The following is a 25721-nucleotide window of genomic DNA, read 5'->3' as shown; positions in this document are numbered from 1 at the left end:
CACACACGCACACACACGCACACACGCACACACACACACACAAACACATGAAGGTTACTAATGGAGCTCCCAGAGACACCCAATTCTTTCACTTCACTACACAGCACTAACAAGGCCAGGATTCTTTCCCTGAGTCGAGTATTAGAGCTTATAGAGCGTGTCATCAAGTGGATTTGGAATAAAAAGTTCAAATAAAAGCGCTCATTTTCATATTTTTTTCTTTTTTTGGGGGGGACACGTGGTCTGTGGTCATCATCATGAGACTGGATTTTTGACCAGCAACAACAGTAAACACTGTGTTAGAGTGGATGTGATGTGATCTAGGTTTGTTAAATCATTCTGTTTCAGGACATGTCCCTGTTCTTGCATTAACAGAAAATCAAACATAAGATGGAAATGAACTTTACATATTAGTTAAATTACTAATTTAGATGATCACATGACTGTGTAGAAACAGATACACATGGCTCTATTCTAACGCTTCAGAACCAGCATTAGCTAAACAAGAACGAAGGTGCTATATTGCATCTTCCTTTACACTACATGTAGTTCACATTTCAGTCTCAGAGGGATATGGTACAAAAGAGCAATAGACAATCCAAAATCAAACCTGGAGCGGTGCGATAACATCAGACAAAAGCCAGGGATACACAAAAAGCCTGTTTTTCACTATCAACAAATCTGGAGATGAAACATGAAATTATTAGTTTCTTCTAATAAACGGAAACTAGGTTGTTGTTGTTGTTCCCAGACACTCTTCAGAGAGCAATATTTGAATTATATTATGTATCTAATCAAGGAATTATTATACTCTTGTCTTGTCCATTCAATAAAGCAAAGCAGACACGTACATATCATTATATTAGCAATATAGTAGCATCATAGTCATATAGAATTCTGTCAGGCTGCACAGTCACAACGCAAGGTGACTCAGCGCCCATATCACCAGAAGCCACAATATATCACACATCTCTCATAGAACTGATTCTTTGCTACAGCCTACAGCAAAACATGAATTGAATATGTGCTAGTTCAGTTTTAAATCATAATTTTGTTTTGTTTTTTGTTGTAGTCTTGGTCCTGATTTAGTCCTTTTTTCAGTAAAAGGATGAAAATCAAATATCTCTATATTATTTTTTTCTCGTGCTGCACAATATGAGGCTATATTTAATTATTGAAATTTGGATGGTATAGGATGAAATGGTCGGGACCGTGCATGTTAATGATAATACATGGGACTCATGCATGTAAACACGCCACGCCGGATTGTAGCTGTAGTCCCCCACTAGAAATCTAATTCATCCTGGCCTATTGTACATGTTTTTAGTGGTAGGGGAAACCGGAGTATCTGGAGAAACCTATGCAGACACGGGGAGAACATGCACACTCCACACAGAAAGGGGAATCGAAGCCCGGACCGTCAAGCTGTGAAGCACAAGTGCTTTTTTTAGAGGACAGAAGTATCCAGAAATATAGTTATAGTTTTATTTGTCATTAGTTTTCTTTTTAGCTTGAAAAGTGGATTAGATATTATGAATACATTTAATCAAATGACAAGCTGATGCATCATCCAGAAACCATCTTGTACAACTGAGAGGCACTTCAAAGCCGGGCATAGTGTTAAGAGCACTTGAGTGGCAAAGCGCTGCATAGCTGTGTGCACACTTGACATGTTGTCATGTCTCCTGTTCATTGGACCCTGCGTGTATGACACAGAGATCTGGACCCCATGCCACTCCCAGGGACACACGCGTTATTGGGAGCAGACGACATATCCGCGGCTGTCATGGCGTCCCCGTGGAAACCTATATTTACACCTCTTCAGTCTGGAGCGCCTGCCTCGCTTTGGTAACAGCTGTGGATACTGATGCCAACAGGGAGGGTGAGCTGCAAAAACTGGAGCACAAAGCAAGTAAAGTCAGCAAACTCTGAGGAACTTTTTCCACTTTGGTAGTTTTGGTGACACAAACTATTTGATTGTGGTTTTATAAGGCCCACCTCCGCAGTCACTATTTTCCAACGTCTTCAAAACTAAGAGTAAATAAAATATACCAGCCCAAATCCTTACAAATGGATATTGTTGCTATGATTAATATATATTATTATTAACCACAAAAAAGTTCTACAATTCAAAGGTTATCACTCTCTGTGGTGGTGGTTAGATCACACTATAGCTGTCAACTACTGAGGTGGTTAAAGTGGGGTGACGGGTCCCACCATCAATCACACACAAACACACCGCATACCAAAAATGTTTGCTACCAGTGAATACATAAAAGCGTTTTGAAAAGGAAGGACTATGTTCACATTCTCTTTGCAACGTACTCATTATTCAGTAAACAAGTAATTTTAGAACTATTAGAAATATTAAAATATGTTACTGTTACAATTGATATTAAGGATAACAATACTAAAGAAAGCTTTCTGCTAATCCTCTTTGAACATTTTACTGTGTGTGAGAAGCAAATTGCCCCTAAGGATATGAAGGCCACTAGTTCTCAGCTGCTAAATGAAATATTACACATTGGGATTAATTAGAGTGGCTTACAAACTTTTTTCTACAGTGAAGAAACAACAGCCACTTTTACATCTTTTATCTATTTCCTTCTGAATCATTTTGTCCACATGTGACTGTGACTCAGAAATGCAAATATAGCTCTACTTTAACACAAAGCTGTTGTCGTGATTCATATGTTGTCAATGTTCTTATTGGCTTTCATTTAGAGGTTCATTCATAAGCCCTTACCCATGGGCGACCATGATGTAATGTATGATATAAGTTATTGAAAATAGGGTTTGGTATTTACTGTGTACTCCGTTGCCTTAGCTCTGTTACACAATGCCTGTTTTCAATTGAGAACAAACAAACATTTGTCTCTCCCTGCAAATAATACATAAAACAAATATCAAGAGATCTACAGTTATAGAGAGGCACTGAAGTCACCATAAATGTGTTTGTACGAATTCAAGTTCAAGTATATCATACTGTTATTCACGGGTATATTGCAAACAAATTCCATAGCCTAAGGAGATCATTACAGTAGAAAATCTGATCAGTCTAGCAACATATCTCTGCCTTTATGTGAACTCAGGAGCATGACCAAAGGTTAAACCAATGTATTTAAGAGAGACATGTTGTTAGTGTGCACTTTGCTCATGTAGCTTGACCATGGAACCATTGCGCCCACACCCCGCTCTAAAACGGGATGCCTGTGATTGTGAATGTAGATCTTACTAGATACGTACTGTACCACTGCCAACAACACATGGCCTCACATACTCTCTCTCTCCAGCCAGTCTCATCTTTCAGTTAAATTTAAACCTGTCATCATAACAACTTCACCCTAAATATCCAGATGTGAGAGCTGCACTGCACACAATAAAACATTTTCCTCACGACCTCAAGCAGAAAGGTGGAAGAGAAAAAAAAAAGACGTCTCCCTTAGTCAGCACTGGTAGCTCACCACTTGAACCTTAAATATAGCAGATGGGTGGTGCTTCCATATGGCTGTAATATATCCATTCATCCTTGGAGAAAGTGTACACAACTGCATAACATTTCATTGTCTGGCGGGCACTATTTTGGAAATGGGATGAGTCGGATGTTTAACCAATGGTGGCCTACCTCCTGTATACAATTCTCCTGAGAACAGAGGGAGACGTGCACCGACATAGCAGTTAGTAGCTTGTAATTATCACTGGGTGTGTGCAAGACCGACAGACAGTGACTTGAAATGGCGCACATTAGTCAAAGTTCACTAAAAATGTAATATTACATGACAGGCAGCAACAGAGCAAATAATGAACGAATCACTTACAAATGTAACCTGCCATTTGTAAAGCTAATGGTGATAAAGTATTCAGTGTTGTGTGTTTCTGTGGACCTTGGATCATCACAGAGTAGCCAGTAAAATCCTGACGTAACACTGATTGTCTATAAAGAAGATCTGCTGTAATAAAATCTTTGAAGTTGGAAAATAAAGCAACTGTTATTGGGAGTAAAGTGTGTGCTCCGAGCTTCTATACCACCCTCATATATTTAATTAGTCTGTAACTTTACTATGGAAACAATGGTACAGTGAGATCGTATACAGCAGAGGATAAAAGCGCTTTGGAACAAGTTGGCCATGTGTTACAGAAACGGGCGGTTAGGAAGCAAGATGTCACATTTTAACCACTGGACTATTTTAACAATGTACCATCTGTCTATGAATAAAGACATGCTTACACAGACATGAACTTCTGTGTTGTCTTCTACTTTCTCCCTGCAATAACAGAGCAAGTACCCAATATTGTATATGGTTAATTATAGTAATATTGTCAGCCTAACATAAAGATTACCATAAGACCATGCTTTTTTTTCCCTAATCTGATAAAGATAAAGAGTGTCACATTAAAGTTTGACTCTTAAACAGCCCTCACATTGGATCTTATAGGTTTTTTCCCCTTTCTTTCTTTCTTTCTTTCTTTCTTTCTTTCTTTCTTTCTTTCTTTCTTTCTTTCTTTCTTTCTTTCTTTCTTTCTTTCTTTCTTTCACAAATATTGACACCAGTGAGCGTTCAATTTGAATGGTTAATATTTGATCATCCTATGGTGCCTCACGGTGCTATAGCTAATCGATTTACAACCTCAACATTCTGATTGCATGTTTGTTTACTTAATGACGCCCAACCTTGCAATTGCATACCTAAATTCCATGCAAATTGTCTTGTAAAATTAAGACATGTTTCTAGTACAAGTATATTGCAAGGTCAGTTTACTTTATTGCCAGGTAAAATTGTAATTGTTGCCAAGCTGATGACGAAAGACGGCTCCTGTCACAAAAGGAGTTTCCATGGTACTTTTATAAACAGAAATGTCACCCACTGACCGGAAAGAGCAGTTTTGGCTGCACTGCCAACTGACTCTTTAAGGGGTCCACTTTGTAATTTGGCCAAAAAGCTCTTGAGTGTCTAAAATCACTGTGTTTAGGGCTATCTGATTAACATGACCTTTACTTGAGATAGCTCTAATTCACTCCAACAACAACAAGTCCAATCTCATTGCTCACCTTGAACCCTTTATTTGGGATTGTTTACAATAACAAACGATATTGCAAACTTGATCGCTGTCTCTGACAATAAAGTACAGTGACATCTATCAATACATTCTTTTGTTTGATTTTGAACAAATGATGCACAGAATAAAAGTTAAAATGCTTGGTTAAAAAAACAAAATGTGCCACAATTTTGCTGAACAAATGAATGAACTGAAAAACAAACCTGAAATGAACACTATTAAAACACATATAAGTCAGGAGAAGGGGTTTCACTTCTGTTTACAATGCACGGCTGCGGGCCCATTTCTAATAGCAACTATCTACTATTATGTTGTGACAGACTATAGTCAAATGAGGACATTGGTTTGGGCTGCTGGAACACTCTCTCTGTTGTTAATACTGACAATACTGTGCGCTTCCCTGTGTTGTATTGAAAACTACGAGCACAACCTTGAGTTAGGACTTTAAAAAATAAATAAAAAATCCTTATCTTGACGGAATAAGTGATAAAACAGGAAAGATAACCCTGGGATCTCCAACAGCTTGCTTGTTTGTCCTTGTGACTTTATAAGTGGGAGAAGAAGAAAAAAATGACACGAGTAAATGCTTTAAAAAAAAAACACACACACAAGCAGACTTACCCCAGAGGAGGTTTGGAGGCGTCCATCATTGTTGTAAATAAAAGTGGTGATACGCACGAATCGCCTCTCCTTAATATCCGCGACTGCCCTCAGGACCGCTTCTCCTCCATGCCACCTGCGAGACAGAGCAAAGTAAAGATATAAAACAAGCCTTTAGATATTTTTGTCCTGACTCTTCCCGATCCCTTTTCTTTTTTTTATCATTCCAGGTTGGATGACAGGACTAACGGTACATGTAATAGCACTGTCATTAATAGGCTATGAGCAACAAGTGACAGCCCGCAAAGATGACTCTCGACTTTGACCTGCCGCAAACACAGCGCAAATGTCTCCAAAAAAAAGCTCGTACGACAAGTAGAACAAGAAGGCGACACATGCTCACTTACTTGATTTAAAATGGTCTTCAGGACGCATGGTCATGGTGGCAGTCGTTTGACAAATCCAGACTTGAAATAATCTCCGCGTTCCTCCCTGTCCCGACCGTAAACCGCTTTGAGCGTGTGTGGAAATATTGGATTGTGTTTCCGCTGGGGAGATTCAAAGTAAAAGAGCAAATCACGGGGAAGTCACTGTGAAGGGTGTTGGCGTTTTTGTTGTTTTTGTTTTTTTTAACGAATGAGCTCACTTCAGTATTATGTCATAGCAGGACGATATTTGCATTATTGTTATATATTTTGTGATTCACTATTTTATTTTGAAAGAATGGCGGCCGTCGATCCACGTCAATCAACTTTTGGCTTATTTCTTAGTCTATGCTTTGAACGCTGGATTTGCATGTCATAGGGAAAAGATAGTCAACCACCAGGGGCGGATCTAGAGAAAAAAATCACAGGGTGGCAAGCAGGGTCAGAGATCATTTCTGGGGTGGCAACACATTTTACAATGTCTAATGTTAATAGCGGGATATGCAAGTTTTGCTTGATCGCAAGGCAATTTTACCATTTAGATGCCGTCTCCCAAAATTATGTACAAATAGTTGCATTGTCCATGAAATAAGTGGGGGTTTCTAACTCAGATAAAACTTTAACTTTTGTAAAAAAAAAAAAATCTAAAAAAAAATCATCATCTTGGGTGCCACAGGAGTTGGCACCTGACTCCTTATTAGCTTTAACGTTTTATGATTCTTTGTCCTGTCAAAAAAAAGTACTAACTGAGAGTGAGCCTCTGTAAGCACCCCAGACGCTTTTGATGTAAGACATAACATGACATCAATGGGGTGGCAGCTGGGGTGGCAACACCTCTGGAAAGGGTGGCAGCTGCCACCCCGGGCCACCCCTCTAGATCCGCCCCTGTCTACCACTCGGACTGGAGCGGATCTAGAATAAAATCATGGGGTGGCAAGCAGGGTCAGGGATAATTTCTGGGGTGGCAACACATTTTACAATGTCGAATGTTCATAGCAGGGGCACGCAAGTTTGTTCGCTCGCAAGGCAATTTTCTCAGACTGAGCCATTCAAAATTATAGAGTTCCACAGTCCCACCCTCTCCTGGTCACGTGTCGGGGTTCGACACAAAAAATCCCATGTATTATTAAAGGAATAGGGCACCGTTTTTACATACTGAGATATGTTCTTACCTTAGCTTTGACGAGTTCTTTAGGACCTGTCTGGTCTTCCCCTGTGCCTTCAATCACGTAAACACAGCGCAGACGGCATTAGCATTTAGCCTCTCCCCCTCTCCTCTATAGCTCCAAAACAGGTCAAGATAGAAGCTACCAAGCTCTTCCACGTTTTCCCTATTTAAATATGGTTACGTGAAGTGTTCCACTACAAAGTATAATTACACAAAATTAAACAATGTGGATTTTCTAAGCGGATAAAAGGGGGAACTATATTGTACGGCGTAATAATACCAAGAGTAATTTGGCATCCGCACAGTAAAGTGAAGATTACTGCGCGGATTTCGAACTACTCCTGGTATTATTACGCCTTACAATATAGTTCCCCCTTTTATCCGCTTAGAAAATCCACATTGTTTAATTTTGTGTAATTGACCGGGAGGTTCCTAACTCTGGCAAAGTTATAACTTTTGTAAAAAATAAATTATTAAACAAAGAAAAAATCATCATCTTGGGAGCTACAGGAGTTGGCAACTGGCTCCTTATTTAGCTCTAAAGTTTTATTTGTCCTGTCACAAATACTAACTGAGAGTGGGCTCTGTAAGCACCAGGTAGCTTCTAGAGCCACTGTGAGACATCACATCAGAGGGGTGGCAGCTGGGGTGGAAAGACCTTGTGCCACCCCTCTAGAGCCGCCCCTGCACTGAGACAAGGCAAATGAATGTGGCAAAGAGTTGTAAAAAGTAGGTTAGTTTTTGAAGAAATTGTACTTTTTTCATACAACACTTTTGACTTATACTACTACTTGAGTAAAAATAACTGATTCTTTTTCCACTGTGAGTAATTTAAGCGGCAAATGCTTCACTTTGATCTATGAAATATAGATCGTCTCATGCACTTGGTTTTTAGAATGTTTTTCTGTATTTTCTGCCATTTTCTTGGAATTTTCGTTGGAAATACCCTGATTTCCACTTGATTTTATGGCTTGTTTCACACCATGGCATCATTGAAAATAGATCAGCCTTTTTCGCTCAAACAGTACTCAACATTTTCTCCAAGTACTTTTTTTTCCTTTTTTTCCTAGGAGGTTTGAAGGTGTCCATCATTGACACAACAGTGTGACAACAGTGTGCTTTAAAATGATTTAGTAAAATTATTTTAAAGTAACGTTACTCTCACTTGAGTAAATAGTTTTGGCTACTCTACCCACCTCTGTTTATATACAATACCGATTCATGTTAGCCTATCAACACTCATGATTGATTTAGCCTGGTGTTGATGGCTTGTATCGGCGTCCTCCACAATGATTCTTCATGGGTTTACGTATGGAGAACACAACTGTGAGGTAAGCAACTTGTTTATAGCCTATAAAGCCTTTGCTTAAATGCCAGATATGATCCCAGAGCTTCACACGTTAACCCATTTTGTAAACCACTACACTGCAGCGTTTGTAGGCCTTGTAAATACATCTGTATATCCCAGAGCTCCTAAAAAGGCATTTCCATATTGTTTGCTTCAGGATTAGAACTCAGAGTCAACACCACAGAACATTGTTTCTGTTTTTATCAACTTAAATGTTAGGACGCTGTTTGAATAATAAGTTGCTTGATGCCAAATCTTATCTTGCTAACTGATGTTAAAGCCTTTTAAGATTTTGGAGTTTCTTAGGATTTGACTCATAAATTTGTTCACACCACCACCAGCGCAGCCTGAGACATGTAGGCCTATCTGATTTCAATCTTTTCAAAAGGTCTCTCTATTAAGATTTAAACCTGTGACTTTCGAGTTGGAGAGACTTGTAGTTTGCAATGTCTTTAAAAACCACATCTACGGTGGTGATAGTTCTCACGCACTTTATGTTTTACAGAATGAGATGTGGGTTTCTGATAAGGATCTTGTTGCAGTTATGGACAGACAGGAAATCACATCTGTCTTTTGTGACTGTACTTCAGTTGATTAGAAGAGAGAGGAGTAGAAGAAAGGTGGTTCAACACTTTGCTTGGGCAACCAGATTTGAGAGCCTTAAGGGACTGAACCATGGAAGGTGACAACCTTTTTTACATTTTTTATACATATATATATAACTATTTATTTAAATGATAGCAGCTAGAATTAGACCAGATACATTGGAGATAGGGCATGGTTATATTATAGTCTGCATGATGATAGTCCCTAATCAAGTGCATATAAGACTACACAGTGGCAGCACACAGTTGCAGCGGCTCAGGACTAACCCTACATCTAATTTACGCAATTTCATTGTATAATGACAAATAACGTACTTACTTACTTACGATACTGACAAAAAACTTTTACATTTAGAAAAATAAAACAGAGATGCTGTTTACATACTCATACAAAAATGCAGTGCAGGTTAACATAATTAAATCATACATTTTGTAATAGTGTCTAATATTTCCTCCCCAGGAAGCACATATTACTGTGACTATTATAACTACACCAACATTTGTCTGGACGCTCTCTGTGACTATGAATCAATAAGCGACTTTGCCACTTTTTCGGCAGTATTTTTGCCTATCCTCTACATTTTGGTCTTCATTGTTGGCTTTGTTGGTGAGTATCATTAGATGTCTATAATCATCGTGTAAAAGCCTACTGCATGTTTTGCACTGAATATATCCCCATGTGTCTCTTAGGTAATGGGCTGGTGGTGTGTGTCCTTCTGAAACATTGTCACAAGTCCAACTTAACGGACCTGTGTCTATTTAACCTATCCGTATCCGACCTGCTGTTTCTGCTCACTCTGCCACTGCATGCTCACGCCACTGCTGTGTCTCAATGGGTTTTTGGAAACTTCCTGTGCCATATCAGTGGAGGACTGCGTAATATGGGATTCATCAGCAGCGTCCTGTTCATGGTGCTTATGACTCTAGACCGATATGTGCTCATTCAACACGCGCAGCAGGCCTCAAAGTACCGCACTATGAAAACTGGCATGGTTCTGTCTGTGTCTGTGTGGGTGCTGAGCTTGTGTCTATCACTGCCAGCTTTTGTCTTCACACAAGAGGTGATCACACCAGAGGTGGTCACATCAGAACGTATTACTTGTGAACCTTATGGAGATAACAAACTGTGGTTTGAATATAGCATCTTTGTCACAAACATCCTCGGTCTTGTGTTCCCTCTCTCAGTGATGGTGGCATGTTACTCCAGGGTAATCCCTACTCTGATGAAAATTCGGAGTGTGAAGAAACACCGCATTGTCAAGGTCATCATCAGCATTATGGTAATGTTCTTCTTGTTCTGGGCTCCCTACAACATCACCATATTTTTGGATTTCTTGCGAATGGAGGGTGTATTGACAGATAGCTGTGAACTATACACAAACCTAAGACTCTCCACCTTCGTGACAGAGATCATCGCCTTCAGCCACTGCTGTCTGAACCCCATCATCTATGCCTTTGTTGGTCAGAGATTCATGAAGCGCTCCCAGGTGATGCTGAGGAAGATGCTGCCCGGAATCCGCTTTTCCTCTAGCAGAGATTTGTCAGACAGTTCGTTCAGAATGAGTTCAGTGACATCCCGGACCTTAGTCACCACCACTGCCATGTAGATACGCTGTATGCGAGATAGGTGTCTTCCTGTCCTCAATTCTGTTGTGTGCGTGACTGTGTGTATGCTTGTGTGTGTGTGTGTGTGTGTGTGTGTGTGTGTGTGTGTGTGTGTGTGTGTGTGTGTGTGTGTGTGTGTGTGTGTGTGTGTGTGTGTGTGTGTGTGTGTGTGTGTGTGTGTGTGTGTGTGTGCATGCGTGTGCGTGTGTGTGTGCGTGTGCGTGAGTGTGAGTGTGAGTGTGAATGCTTGTCTGTGTGTTGTTTTCATGAAGGCCCCGTTGTTTATCTGTAATAACATTTAAACTTTTTGTTTTCATTGTCTTTTCCCTCAATTGCATATCTAGAACATTGTATTTGTTTGAGTCATTTAAATAACCTATTGATTATCATTTCTATTTTATTGTAATAAATCACAATTGCTTTAGTGAATTTCTTTTACTGACAACATAAGAAAGCATGTAATAAATAATAAAATAAAATATGATAAAAATTCAATCACACAACCGTTTGAATTATTTTAAAAGACGAAAAGACAATTCTTTCATGTCTTGTTGAGGGGTGTTGCCAACAGAGGGCAGCAAATTCCACACCAAAACCACGGTTTTCAGAGATCACAGAGAACATTATAGCTTATCGTGCTTTCTTAGTATCTGCTTATATACAGCATAATTGCTGTTTTTTTCTGATAATCAATTATTAGATTTTTAGAAAAAACAATCCGGTTAACGCTGTGTTAACTAGCACGATTAGTTAACACAATGTCCCAATGGTTGCTAGAAATGCAATGTAATGTATTCCATTAAAGGTACATTGTGTTAGCTAATTGTGTTAGAGCAAGGGTAGGCAACGTCAGGCCCGGGGGCCAAATCCGGCCAGCCAGCACAGAACCTCTGGCCCCAAGATGATTTTGAGAAATAGTATTGTGCAAATAAGAGATCAAATACCCATTTAAGAATTCTAAATATAGAATAAATAGTGTCAATCATTTCCTGGCAGAGCACCCCACTTGGTCATAGTTAATGTAAAACAGGGATTCTCAACTTGTGGGTCGGGACCAGAAAGTGGGTTGCGGCACCAAAATCAAAAATCAGATCAAATATAAAATATTCCATCTGATATTGCATGGAAACACTACCGGAGTCAGTTAAAATGAATGTTATTGGGTTGTTTTTTGTTTTTGTTTTATTTGAGACGATATATAACAATTTACAGTTTTATTTGGTTTGCTGCTTATCAGCTTAGGGTAATGGTGGATCCTGAAGCTGTACCACTTGAGACTGAGAACCACTGATGCAACAGCATTCACAGAAAAAAAAGTTCTTTACTTTAGGATACAATGGTGAGGTTCGGACCTTGGTGTTTTGGCAATTGTTAAAATCGGCCCTCCACGACGCAAACTTGCCTACCCCTATGTTAGAGGGGAGTTGATGATTAGAAAACCCTTGTGCAATTATGCTAGCACTGCTGAAATCTGTTGTGCTGATAAAAGAAGCTTTAGAACTGGCCTGGGTGACCCCAAACTTTTGAGCGGTAGAGTATAACACAAATGTATTGATTTGATAATACATACAGACCAAAAAATACAGATCAAAAAATCGTCCTTGAGCAAACAAACAAAAAAATATACATATTTAAATCATTTCATGTAAAATTATTGAATGAGAGTTTGATAATAATTACTGTATTTATTATTATTTCATAGCAATACACCAGCAAGAACAAACTTTGAATTTGGAAATAAGCATTCAAGGTAAAATACCCAGGACTTATTAAAATAAATCTCACCACATGCAATAAGATTTAAAAAAATAAATAAATAAATAAAAAAGTATTGAAATCTATTGGATATAACAAATGTAAGTAAAGAAATATCGCTCTCATCAGTTCAGTCATTCAGGGAGTATTTCATGTAACAAAGTACAGTGCCTTAAACTTAAACACATAATTTGCAACACATTCATTGCCTTCGCTTAGTCCAATCATGTTCATTGGTTCTTCTAGTAATGACACTGTGATGTTCTTATAGCCAGACCTGTGTGTCATTTTTGTATCTGACAGGTACCTGACGTGGTGTTGCTGTGACGTGTCTGGTCAGCTGATTTACAGTCCCGGTCTAGGGGGCCTCCCAGAGACTGTGAACCGGGACGAGGGGGCGTACCAACTTTCCCCCATTGGCACACAGTTCTGAAGAAGTCTGACTGCAGATGGTGCTGTCACAGCCTCCTACTACAAGCAGGGAGACAGAGCCTTTAAATCAGCTGACCTGAAAGTCACAGCAACACAGCCTCTGAGGAAGGCCACAGTTGTAGCCGAAACTGTCAAGTACAAAATACACACAGGTCTGGCTATAAGAACATAATAGTAACATTCATTGCCTTACATTTGAGAAATAAAATGTGCCTTTTATTCATTTCAGGCCTTTTCAATATCATCATCAGTGTTCTTTTTGTTCTGAGCGCCACACAACGCCGCTTTATTCATTTTTTTTTTTGTCTATTGACTGATAGAGGATAGAGGTAATGTCGGAGAGTTTGTTCAAATGATGACACGATGCGACGGAGCTGTGGTTTTGTTGAACGCCGCATATCTAGCAGGTTTCACTTCCTGTCCTCATTACTTAAAAGAACACCTTAGTTTTTTTTTTGGTTTGTTTTTGCAGAGGAGAAAAAGAAAAACATACACTTTGCCTTTTGCTCAAAGGGGGGATCCTACTCTGTTGATTTTTGTATTGCATTCAGTTGTTGAAAACAGCACCTTTTATAATGGTGTTTGTTTTCCCATTTTTAAGAAACCATTTTGTCTTTCAGCAACTATCGCGGAACAGAAAATGCAGCAATTCAGAGAGACGTGGAAAAAAATACACACCTATACTGTTTCCATTGTGAAATAGATAGAAATAAGTTCTTTCCTATATTTTTTCACTTTTGAATCATACAATATTTATAACCTTCAGTTATTTTCTTTTTCCAATATAACATCCGAATAGCGTAGCCTGCATTTCAATGAAGACATATTTCATCCATCCATATTCTATCCATCCTCACTGAGATGAATCATGGTGGTTTTATAGGTCACAGAAGTGTCGGGTATATTGCTGTTTTCACTGATGCTGCAAGGTGTAAATTCTGAGAAACCGCACGCCTTCAGGTTAGCATAAAGCAGAGGGAAAAGCACAAAGGAAATCTTGCATTTTAACATGACAAGGTTTCACAGAAAAGCAAAGCACTTTTCTGAGATAAGTGTAGTTTGATGCACAGCACAAGAGCATTAACCAGAGCTTTTAGAGGACACTCAGGTAAGTTCTTTTTTTCTTCTTCTTCTTTTCAATCTCTTTAGCTGGAAGCCACTATTTGAGGTGTGCAGTCAAAACTCGCTACTCACAGGAAGTGGGGGTCGGTAAGGGGTGTCACGATCAACAAGCCTTTGACTTTTTCTATTTTATGATGACATGAAAAGGTGTGGTTTCCAATAGATCTCTTTAATTATGGTCAGAGGATAGGAAGTCAGTGGTTATTACAGAAACACACACACAAAACGGTAGTCGAAATATATTTACTTTGGTTTGATAAATGTGTCTTTATCAAAACAAATAAGATGCTGACATTTAGATTTAACTAAATGTCAGAATCTCATAACAGCAACATGACGGCATTTCTTTAAGGGGAAAGTCCACGGATATAAAGGTTTCCCCAGATTTACATATACACAATGTTCATCAAGTGTCTCAAACAGGCTCAGAGGATTAAACCAATCATGTTACCTCTAAAAGAAGTGTAAAGGAGACTGAGTAAGTAATGAAAACCAATACGTAGTTTTATGAAATGACAGTTTTTGATGGGTGGGGTTTTAGTGCAAAAGCAGATTTGTGAAAAAATAACTTTACGTTACGTTCACTTAATTATGGAGAATTCTTGCTTGTGAACCAACATACATTAACATAACAACATACTAATACATTTCTGTGGCAGTATTACTCTCTGAAACATGATATTAGAAATGTTTTATGAAAGTTATGAATGAGTTGAGAGACCACAACAAACAATTTAAAATTAATATACTTTCTCTTTCATCTCTTTCATTGTTTGCAACCAAAATGATAAATAAAGCAGGTTTAGGGCATTTAGGCCTGTGTCACTGATATCACATGAATAAAAATGAAACATGCCAGTGTATAGCAACTTATTTTCAGCGGTATAACACAAATGTATTGATTTGATAATACATACATAAGCAAAAAGACCAAAAAGTCTTTCTTGAGCAATGCTGTTCTAAAAAATAAATAAAAAACAAACAAGCCAACAGTGGCCTATATTTTTTTTCCTATATTTTTTTTCCTAATTGATTGAACTTCAATAATAATTACTGTAGTAATTATTTTTCATCGCTATATCCCAACAAGAACAAACTTTGAATGGATGGGGGGGACTAAAACTTTCAATTTGGAAATAAGCATTCAAGCTAAAATACCCAAGCCTTATTAAAATCAATCCCACACGCAATAAGAAAAAAAAAAAAAGAAAAAAAAAAGGATTGAAATCTATTGGATATAACGAAATACCGCTCTGATATCAGTTCAGTCAGTATTACATGAACAGAACCCACCAACTTATTCCCCCCAACAAAACAATGGAGGTATAGCCAAATTAAAATGAATGTAATATTTTAAAGGGGGGGTATTATGCAAAATGGACTTTTTCAAGCTTTACATCATGTTATTAAGTCATTCCCTCATTAAAAACATGCCTGAAGTGTTGCCTTAGCACATTCACGTATTTTCGAGTAATCTGTAGAAACTCTGATGGCGGCCATTTTAGGGATAAAACGCCTGATTCCTTCAGGAAACGCCCTCGACCTCCAGGATACGCCTCCGACCTTTCGTCACCAGCCGAGTAACCAACCACTGCTCTTCAGCAGAACCCCCTCCCCGCAGTGTCTAGCCCTAAGATGTAAACAGAGTCATCATGGAGGATTAGCTTCATGTGTTGTGAACCGGAGTTACAGTTCTGAAACTTTTACAAAGACACACATCAGTGTTTCTGTTACCGAAACACCCAGGATTTAAACCGGTGACAAGAACACTTATTTCAGTGTCTGGTTCTGCGCTGGGCCTTGATGATGCACAGAGCCTCCGGAGAAAGCTAATGCTAAGCTAAACCTCGAGTCATCACGTGAAAACGAGAAATATGCACACACAAAGTCAATAAAACCACCACACACATAAAGAACCGTTTAACAATGATCACACACGGAGCCAGGCTTGTTGATTTGGAAGTTTATTGCTCACATTTCATCTACAATGGGTCATAGCCGAGTGGTTTTCTCCCGGAGCTAACAAGCTAGCCGCTACAAGCTAACGGGAAAATTCACTGAATACAAGCAGCATATTATGCATTGAAAACGTCACTAAAACAGGCAACTGCTTGAAGCAGCCTTTATGATGATCACACACGGAGCCTGGCTTGTTGATTGTGTAGTTTATTGCTCACATTTCATCTACAGTGAGTCGTAGCCGAGTGGTTTTCTCCCGGAGCTAACAAGCTAGCCGCGATAAGCTAACGGGAAAATTCACTGAATACAAGCAGCATATTATGCATTGAAAACGTCACTAAAACAGGCAACTGCTTGAAGCAGCCTTTATGGCGATCACACACGGAGCCTGGCTTGTTGATTTCGTAGTTTATTGCTCACATTTCATCTACAGTGAGTCGTAGCCGAGTGGTTTCTCCCGGAGCTAAGGCACTATTAGCCGCGACAAGCTAACAACCTTCACCTTCACATTCATTGAAAACAGGCAGCATATTATGCACAAATAACGTCAATAAAGCAGCAACTACTCGAAGCAGCCTTTACGATGATCACACAATGAGCCTGGCTTTACACATTTGTGGTTTATTGCAGACTTTTCATCAACAATGAGCTGTAGTCGATTATAACAAGCTAACGGGGTAACCTCGAAAAACCATTGTCCACCTGCACAGATAATGTCCGTCTTTTGAATCGTATGGGCTCCTGTAGATCCTGGTGTCGTCCATGGGGGTATAGTTAGAGATCCATAGGGCATGGCAGATGCAAAGAGAGAGCCTCCAAACAGCAGTTATTTTTCAGGCAAGAGCCCCTTCCAAGCGTCCGGTGTGGAAGGTTCGTCTCCAAATAATATCCTGTGTGGCCATTGTTCACAAAGTGATAAACAGTAGGTCCTTTCCAACAATAAAAATTAAAATGCACCGATCGTAGTTTCAAAACAGTTGAGACAAGCGGAGTGTTGTTGTGATGCCACAGACAGCGTGTGGAGGGGGCGTGTCGGAAAGGGTCAGAGGTTTTTAAAGAGACAGAGGCCTATTTCAAGTCATTTGCTACCGCCATTTTGAAAGAGCAATTTTATACAAGGCAGTTATTCTAATTTACTGCATTTACAGACCAACAGAAGGTTTGGTCATCATTGTAGTGTGATATAGACTGGTGCTATGTGGCTGAAAAAAGCATAATACCCCCTCTTTAAGTTTAATGGCCCTGATGTTTTTTTTATTTTTGTTTGATTGTGTGTTTGAACAATTTAAAAAAAGCTGTGGTCCAAACTCATTCCAAAAAAAAAATAAAAAAATCCTCAAACCACCACATAAGATGTGGAAACACCATTTACCCCAGTCTTGGTCAGAGCACCAAAATGGCTTGTGCCAGCTCTGAAAATGACACACTGAATACATAGCATAATCATCATTCTTTTCAACACAATCGTCATATCATTTCTAAAGGTTGGCCATCACTGTGCTGACAAATGTAACATTTTCAGATCTGCTGCGAAGGGGAAATAGACGTGTTCTGTGCTACTTTTGTGTGAGTGAAAGACAAATTGTGCAAATACAACTATACCATTAAAATATATACTACATGTACAATTTTAACAATTATAAATGAAACAATTTGATACCTTGGTGTCAAAGTTATAAAGACACCAAGAAAATAAACCAATCTAATAAGCGATGGGCCTAATTGCTGTCAGATAATGTAACAATGAAGGTTATAAATGCATTTTTGGTATGCTTTCTTCAGCATATTATGTTTTGTTTCCAGATCAACATGAACTCATCTGATAATGATTCATATTATGAAGACTATGATTACAATGACATATGCCACAATAGCCATGACGCCACGGCACAGCCAGCATTTCTCTACATTGTGTTCATTTTAGGCGTGCTAGGTAGGTAGATCTACAAGTCCTCTCATTTAAAAAATAACACTGATTCAAGTCTCGATGATCAACCAGGAAATGCCGTGGTTCTGTTGGTGCTTCTTCTACTCATAAAGCTGAAGACCATGACGGATGTGTGCCTTCTGAACCTGGCCTCTTCCGACCTCATCATGACTGTCTCTCTCCCGCTGTGGGCCAGCAACACAAAGACCGCCATTTCATGCAAAGTCATCACTGGCGTCTATCAGGTGAATGAATGTCTGGAAGTGTCAGCCTTTCAATTGCCCTGGCTGTGTTGTATAGATTTTAAAGTGTTGCTGCAAGATGAAAAACTTACTTATTTTGGTAACTACTGAATGAAGTTGAAACTCTTTAATTTATATTAACTTCTACCATTTTACATGTGAAATAGGCCAAGAAAATAATGATATCTTGTTCTTGCAGTTGGGCCTGTACAGTGGAAGCCTGTTCGTCACCTTCATGAGTGTCGATCGTTACTTGGCCATTGTCCACGCTGTAGCTGCAATGAGAGCCCGCTCCCTGCATTATGGGATTATCATCAGCTTCATAATCTGGATTATATCTGTTATCATGGCAATCCCTCAAGTCATATTCGCCGATTTACAGACAGATGAAAACAATGTCTCCACATGCGAACAACTGTATCCAACTGATTTCTGGAAGAAATTCCGAAACTTTAGTGAGAACATTGTTATTCTTTTTGTGTGCCTGCCGATAATAATTTTCTGTTATGTGAAAATCCTGGTAGTTCTGTCCAAAACCCGGAATTCACAGAGAGACAAGGCCGTAAAGCTGGTATTGGTGATAGTTTGTTTATTTGTTGTGTGTTGGGTCCCTTATAATCTGGTGGTCTTCCTTCAAACACTTCAGTTGTATCACATTTTAGAAAACTGTACATATTTTCAGAACATCAGCACCGCACTATTGGTGACTCAGAACATCGCACTGTTGCACTGCTGCGTTAACCCTATCATCTATGCCTTTGTGGGGGAGAAGTTTAGAAAGTCAATGAGCACTGTGTTCCTGAGATATATTCACAAGAGGGAACCGAGGAGAGGGACGTCCAGTCAAAAAGACACAACAGAAAAAGAGACCACTAACATGCCTCTGAGGTCAGAGTATTAATCTACTTTGTCTCTTTAACCCTTTATAGGGTTAAAGCCCTATAAAGGGTTTATAGAGTTAAAGCCAATCAGAAGAGATCGCCCTACATCACAGATCCCATTACTGTGGCATTTGACCAATCAGCAGAGACCGGTCGTACTCTCAACTTCCTGTTGTCTCTGAAGTCTGAAAAAGTCTGGCTAAATTCATGGTACATTTCTTTACATAACTTGAACTTTTTATGTTGCCAAAGGTTATTTTCAGTAAAATTATTAAGCAAACAATATTGGAGGTGACTGACCCCGCCCACTGCACGTAAAGCAGAATCACATTACAGAAACTCATGCCTATGACAGGTGTGATCATTCAAACATCAATATCACAAAACACAACGCCTCCTGAATACCAGCACCCCCCACCTGAAAGAACTTTTTGTATATTTTATATGTACTCCATTGTATTATTTTACTACTTAAAAGGCAATGAACTAAATATGGTAACTTTGCTAACAGTATTTTATTTTACTCTATGACAAGGAACCAAATATGGTAACTTCGCCTTGATTTTCTGCATGATATTGAACAATTTTGAAAATGTTAAAACAGACCTAAACTTGTGTTATGTCCCTGAATAACGCTCTATATCTAAATTATTTATTTCAAAGTATTTCAATGAGTTCCCTTTAAAGGGTTAAAGTGGTTAGCACAAACTGATTTGATGCTCCAGGTTTTTGTTTATGGATACTTACTGTGTCATGTTTCTTCAACATGATTTGATGTTAAAAAATATCTCTAGTTTTACATTAAAGGGTTTCTGTACAGAGTTTAAAAATGTTAAAATTATGTATTTTAACATTTTCCTCCCCCTACATGTTCCAGCCATGTCCTAATGTATAGAAAGAGCCCAGACCGGTTCACCACAACTGCCTCTAAAATCCTGCACTGTCACTCGGTCCGAAGTGCCGTCATGCACGAGCTTATTATAGAAGCTGCAGTTACGCATAAGACGTGAGGAGGCAGTAGTGAGCATAAAATGACCAACTTGCATCTAGCATCATATGAGACATTGTTCATAACATGCAACTTTATGTGCATGGATTACGGTTACTTTATAACCTTTATCAAGTCACCGATTATAACCAATTTTGTTCATGACAAATAAATCAATAAAAAAACAGTAGCTGTACTTTGGTTTGATTGTTTTAGTTGTTTGTTGAAACACGTTTCCCCCTTCTATGCTGACAGTATCTTTCTGCTATGCTTTGCAGAATGAATACCTCTGTAAAGTTATCTAATTGTTCCTACAGAGATTAGTTAAGACTCCCATTCAACTCCCATCACAAAATATGTTTATATGTTTATATGTTTATATGTTATATGTTGACTGTTCACAGATGCATCTGCTACCATACATAATGGTAAAAGCTGTGGTTTAAAGCCACTCATGCGGTTTATCAAAGGAAGTCATACATTTTTACTGCTGTTAAAGTTTGCAAGCCCACCCTCATTTTCAACCACTCTGCTCAAGTTTCACCAAATCAACATAGTGCATCACGTACTGTCATTTTGCAAGATGAACACAACCATAAAAAGGTAATATTTGGATATGCTTCTTCACATATCATTCATTTTTTATCCTATTTGTGCTTTTATTTTTAGCTGGTTTGGTTTATCAATAAAATAGGGCATGCATTGATGTCATGGAGAGAGAATTGATAGATAATTCAGTCACCTGCAGGACTGATGGCCATGTTATAAGTAATGGTAAACTATGTAAATTATGTTCTGCTTCTACATGGATACTATTGGTCCTATTTTGTATTATAGCCTTATGTACCGTAGAAAACAATGTTCCCAATCCAGTTGCTGTGAGTACTTGTGTTGAGACAGCCTTTTATTCCATGATTCTTTCACTGGGGTTTTATTCTTCACCCACATTCTTTTGTATTTGGCACTAGTATCACTTTCATGTTTTTCAGTCAGTGGAGTACGGCGACATCGAGTCCTGCTTTAACTGCATTGATCAATTTGACCAGGGAATATGTCACAACGACGTAAGTTTTAATGCACACATATCATCCATGTATTTGAAAATGCTATGTACAAATATTTTAAGTAATGGCTAAAATAAAAAGAATGAAAGAATGAAGATGAAATAGACATAAATATGCCTCATGCGCTACTGACAAGGATTCAACAGAATAAAACACATTAACAAAGCAAGCATACAGGGACATGATTTGGTTGGTTTTCATGGGATATCGTTTGTCACATTGGTCAGTGGCGTCTCAGTGCTGCAAAAGCCTGACTGGAAAGTATCAAACACATGATTAGACAGAATAGAATAAGTGAGATGTTGATATACAACTTTTTCCAGCTTCAATGAAGGTTCTTGAGTCATCTTCTGTACTCTGGAGTTGAAGTATAGAACGTTTCGCCTCTCATCCGAAAGGCTTTGTCAGCAACACTAAAGTTTAAGCTCAGCCCGCAGACTATATAGACCACTGGGAGATTTAGTTTGGCTAAGTCCCTCCCCTCTATTAACGGTGGTTGCGGTCAGGGGAAGCAAGTGCCTCACCAGTCATCATGGAAAAAAACGAAAATAAAAAAACACAATAAAATGTATAAATACAAGTCCCTTTTCCTACGATTTTAATCAATCTCGTGGTTAAAAAATGCCCAAATGTTTTATCAGTTCACTCAGCTGCTTTTTTCGCCCCCCAAAAGTAAAATACATTTGTAAATGGGTTTTTGTTGGGCGCGTTGGTTTTCTATCATCTGGATAAAGAATCAGGCATAAGAACGACAACCCGAGGTGAGGCCTGCCTACAATTTACTGCCCATGATGATACGAGGGGGTCGCTGTGTCAGTGTTACACATCTCTACAAAAAATGTGGACTACCAGTGAAACCCAGTGTGTTTTATTACTCTGCACAATTTAGGAGAGGCAATTTGAACGTAAAGGAGTAAGTAAAAGTGAAAACTGATTGGACTGACTTTTTATGGATGAAATGCTGTCGATGAGTCTTTGTGTTGGCACCACCATGCACTGTCCACGTGGCACATAACCTATTAATTGGACGAGCGCCGGGCAGGGTGCGAGCCATGTACGCCATGTTGTCTTTTAAATCTTATTTGCAAAAATCGTGAAAATGTATTTCATGTTGAATCTGCTTCTTTATTGGAAAATTTACATTTACACAAATACCAGAGACAGCAAGTTGCATTTTCCTGAAGTTTTGTTTACTCTATATTGGAGTCAATACAACATGTGCCTCACCAGCAACAAACTGATTAACGGCTACTCTCACCTGAAGGTAAACACCTTTGTAGGTCTACATTTTTGTAGTTCTAAGTCCGAACAACCTAACCCACGACTGACTTTCAGTCCGAAAGGCCCTACTCTCAGGTGATCACTGCCAATTACCTGCCTATTGATCTGTCCTAGCCTGAGTTTCAGCCTCATTAGCATGACAGAGCCCTCCTGGCCTGGGAAGAGGCTACTGTACACAGGAGACAGGCGAAATCTAAGCTCTCCATTCCTGTTGAGGAATTTTGTTTCTTCACAAAAATTGCTTCTTATTAGTTGTTAGGACTTAGAACTATAAAGACTTGTAACTACAAAGGTGTTAACCCACAAGTGAGAATAGCCGTTAATAGAGGGGAGGGACTAAGTCAAGCTAAACCTACCAGCGGTCTATATATAGTCTGCGGGCTGAGCTTAAACTTTAGTGTAGCTGACATAGCCTTTTGAATGAGAGGCGAAACGTTCTACACTTCAACTACAGAGTACAGATGATGACTCAAGAACCTTCATTGAAGATGGACAACTCCTGTACGACTGAGAGCCTACCCAGACAACTAAAATTAAGAGTGCTCCTATTTAGAAGATGCTTAATACTTTTTTTTTTACATAATTATAGCAGTTTGGAATTGAACATACAGGGACTCTCTCCTTCTTCCAAATTCTACTAATTTGGGCCAGTGCAAGCCTTTGTTAAAACGCAGTGACTGAATTCTGGAGGTCCCTCAAATGAGCATTGGTATGTTCACTTCGTGACTCTTCTGCTTGTGTCTCATCTACAGCTTGTTGTAATTGTAGTCCCTTTTTTTTTTTAAACCACTTTGATAGCCAGATGATGAAGTTATATATATTTTTTGCAATATATTTTATTTCAACACAATCTCGTTTCATGATAGCTACATTCAATTCAGTTTCAATTACTGAAAATTATAGATTCCAGCAAGTTAATACCAAGCATAACACACAGGTGGCCTGCTGTTTTATAATGGGTTTCTCTCTTTGACAGATTTCCAAATGATTCAACCATTGATGACACCAGTGAGATTTATGTCTATCGTGATTACAATGAAGGTGATTACAAGCCCTGTTCCTATGAGCGCCATGGAGCCTACTTCCTCCCCATCCTCTTCACTTTATTCTTCCTGCTTGGCTTTGCGGGAAACGTACTGGTCCTTTGGGTGATCGTGTGCGGGGTGCGTCTCCGGAGTATGACCGATGTCTGTCTTCTAAACCTGGCTCTTGTGGACCTCCTCCTGGTGTGCACCTTGCCATTCCTTGTGCACCAAGCCTGGGACCAATGGAGGTGTGGAGATGCCATGTGCAAACTGATCCTCGGAGTCTACAACATCGTCTTCTACTCTGGCATCTTCTTCATTTGTCTCTTGAGCATTGACCGATACTTGGCTGTTGTACATGCTGTTTATGCCATAAGGGCAAGGACGCGCTCTTATGGGATGATCGCGGCCATAGTCACATGGATAGCGGGATTTTTGGCATCTTTCCCGGACAATATCTTTCTTGAAGAAAAACTTATGGGTGACAGAATGTTGTGCATTCCTTCTTACTCCGCCTATGATGAGTCAGAGTTCCAACACTTCTGGAGGGTCTTTAGTGTTTTCAAAATGAATGTGGTGGGACTATTAGTGCCACTACTCATCATGGGATTCTGTTATTCACAAATCATCTGGAGATTGATGTCAAGTCAGACCTCTAAGAAGCAAACCATCCGACTGGTTCTCGTTGTTGTAATTGTATTCTTCTGTTGTTGGGTCCCCTATAACATTGCATCTTTCTTTAAAGCCTTAGAGTTACTTAAAGTCTATACCGGATGCGCGAGCAGCCAAGCGATAGTCCTGGCTTCACAGGTAGCACAGGCAGTGTCCTATTCTCACAGTTGTCTCAATCCCATCCTGTATGTCTTTGTCGGGGAGAAGTTTAGGAAGCATCTGATAAGGTTAATTGACAAGTCTCCGTGTAAAATGTGCAGGTTTATCAAGGTCCTGCTCCCCCAGGACAGAGCCCGTGTGTCGGTGTACTCTCAGACCAGCAGCCTAGACGAGAGGAGCACAGCTGTTTAAAAAATGGGGACGAGAACCATGTGGTCGTGGGCAGTGGTTTAGGTCAATGGTAAAAGGGAAGTGCACATGAAACACCTCGACCTTCTCTTGTTCCTGTGCATTAGTTTCAGTAAAAACATATTTCCTGGCATAAAACGCATTGTTCAAATTCTTAATGCAGTAATATTGGTATGATTAAGAGTACATGCATGTAAATTTGGATTTTGTAAATATTGTTTGAAATAATAATATGAATGTTTGTGCATAAAAAAAACATTTCCAAATGAAAATGCTTGGCTTGTGCAATACCATGTTAGGAATGTATGTCTTTAGAGCTCTGCCACAATTGTAGTCTAATAGTCAGGATAAATGTTAATAGTATTATTCTCGACACAGTTACCTTGCATGCAAATTAGCAGATTCTACATTTTTTTGGGTGCATATTTATCTAATATTAATGTTAATATATTTACCTAACAATAAACTTTCAACGATTCATATTTTCTGTGCCCAGCCCTATGCAGTTGTATCAAATGCTTAGTTAGTGCCATCTAGTGGCAACTGTGACAACCAGTGCACTCTGTTTAGATTAGATTTCCTGTATCTCTGGTGGCACAGATGCTGCAGGATTTTCTTGATATTTTCAACAGGATGCGCTATGAAGCTATTGGTGTATGGGCTATCCATAAATATATTCATTAATATGATAAAATGTAAATGTTTGGGTGGTATTAGTTTAAGCAGACACTGTTTACTCATTCTTCTGATTTTAATAAAGACCACATTTTATTACCAATTGGCAGAAATGTGATAAATTTGCACTTTTTTCCTTCCTCTGTATTAAAGAAAATGAGAAAATGTATTATTTATTTTGGCAATTACTAAATGAAGTAATGAAGAATGAAACTCTTTAACTAATATAAACTTTTACCAGCTCGGAGTAGAGTCGCTGCTCCTTTACGTCGAAAGGATGGCATGTCCTAGTGGGACAAGGCCTTGTGGAAGGCCCAGGGCACGCTGGTGGGACTATGTCTCCGAGCTGGCCTGGTGTCGCCTCGGGGTCCCCCCAGAACAGCTGGAAGAGGTGCGTGGATCGGGAAGTCTGGGCATCTCTGTTGAGACTGCTGCCTCGACCCGGCCCCGGATAAAGCGGAAGAAAATGAATGGATGGATGGAACCTTTACCATTTTACATGAAATATGTTATATATCTGTTATCATGGCAATCCAAACAG

The 25721-nt window shown here is 39.1% G+C and overlaps 3 protein-coding genes across 5 annotated transcripts in view; 2 read left to right on the top strand and 1 right to left on the bottom strand.

Annotated features, from left to right (window-relative positions):
• cobl (cordon-bleu WH2 repeat protein) overlaps positions 1-6178 on the bottom strand; it is a 30919-nt gene extending 24741 nt beyond the window's left edge. For all 3 annotated transcript variants that reach the window (XM_079561792.1, XM_079561794.1, XM_079561793.1), the window contains exons 1-2: positions 6066-6178; positions 5680-5794 (exon numbers count right to left, since the gene is read on the bottom strand). In XM_079561792.1, the coding sequence (XP_079417918.1) occupies positions 5680-5708 (29 nt within the window). In that variant the 5' untranslated portion in view covers positions 5709-5794; positions 6066-6178. The remainder of the gene's footprint in view (positions 1-5679; positions 5795-6065) is intronic.
• A 3096-nt stretch (positions 6179-9274) lies between these two features.
• Positions 9275-10811, top strand: LOC306966036 (C-C chemokine receptor type 2-like; the record flags this gene model as incomplete). The annotated part of the gene is made up of 3 exons (XM_079560670.1): positions 9275-9281; positions 9665-9811; positions 9895-10811. 3 exons carry the CDS (start codon positions 9275-9277, stop codon positions 10809-10811), a joined length of 1071 nt encoding a protein of 356 aa, XP_079416796.1.
• Positions 10812-13993: 3182 nt separating this feature from the next.
• On the top strand, positions 13994-24626 carry LOC306966035 (uncharacterized protein). Its single transcript, XM_079560669.1, has 8 exons — positions 13994-14104; positions 18077-18249; positions 18446-19134; positions 20394-20406; positions 20520-20543; positions 20615-20718; positions 21105-21179; positions 23437-24626. Exons 1-8 carry the CDS (start codon positions 14059-14061, stop codon positions 24506-24508), a joined length of 2196 nt encoding a protein of 731 aa, XP_079416795.1. The 5' UTR covers positions 13994-14058; the 3' UTR covers positions 24509-24626.
• The last annotated feature ends 1095 nt before the right edge of the window (positions 24627-25721 follow it).

Source organism: Gobius niger, assembly GCF_951799975.1.
Source record: "Gobius niger genome assembly, chromosome: 8".
Lineage (NCBI taxonomy): Eukaryota > Metazoa > Chordata > Actinopteri > Gobiiformes > Gobiidae > Gobius > Gobius niger.
This window is presented reverse-complemented; position numbering and strand designations above follow the sequence as displayed.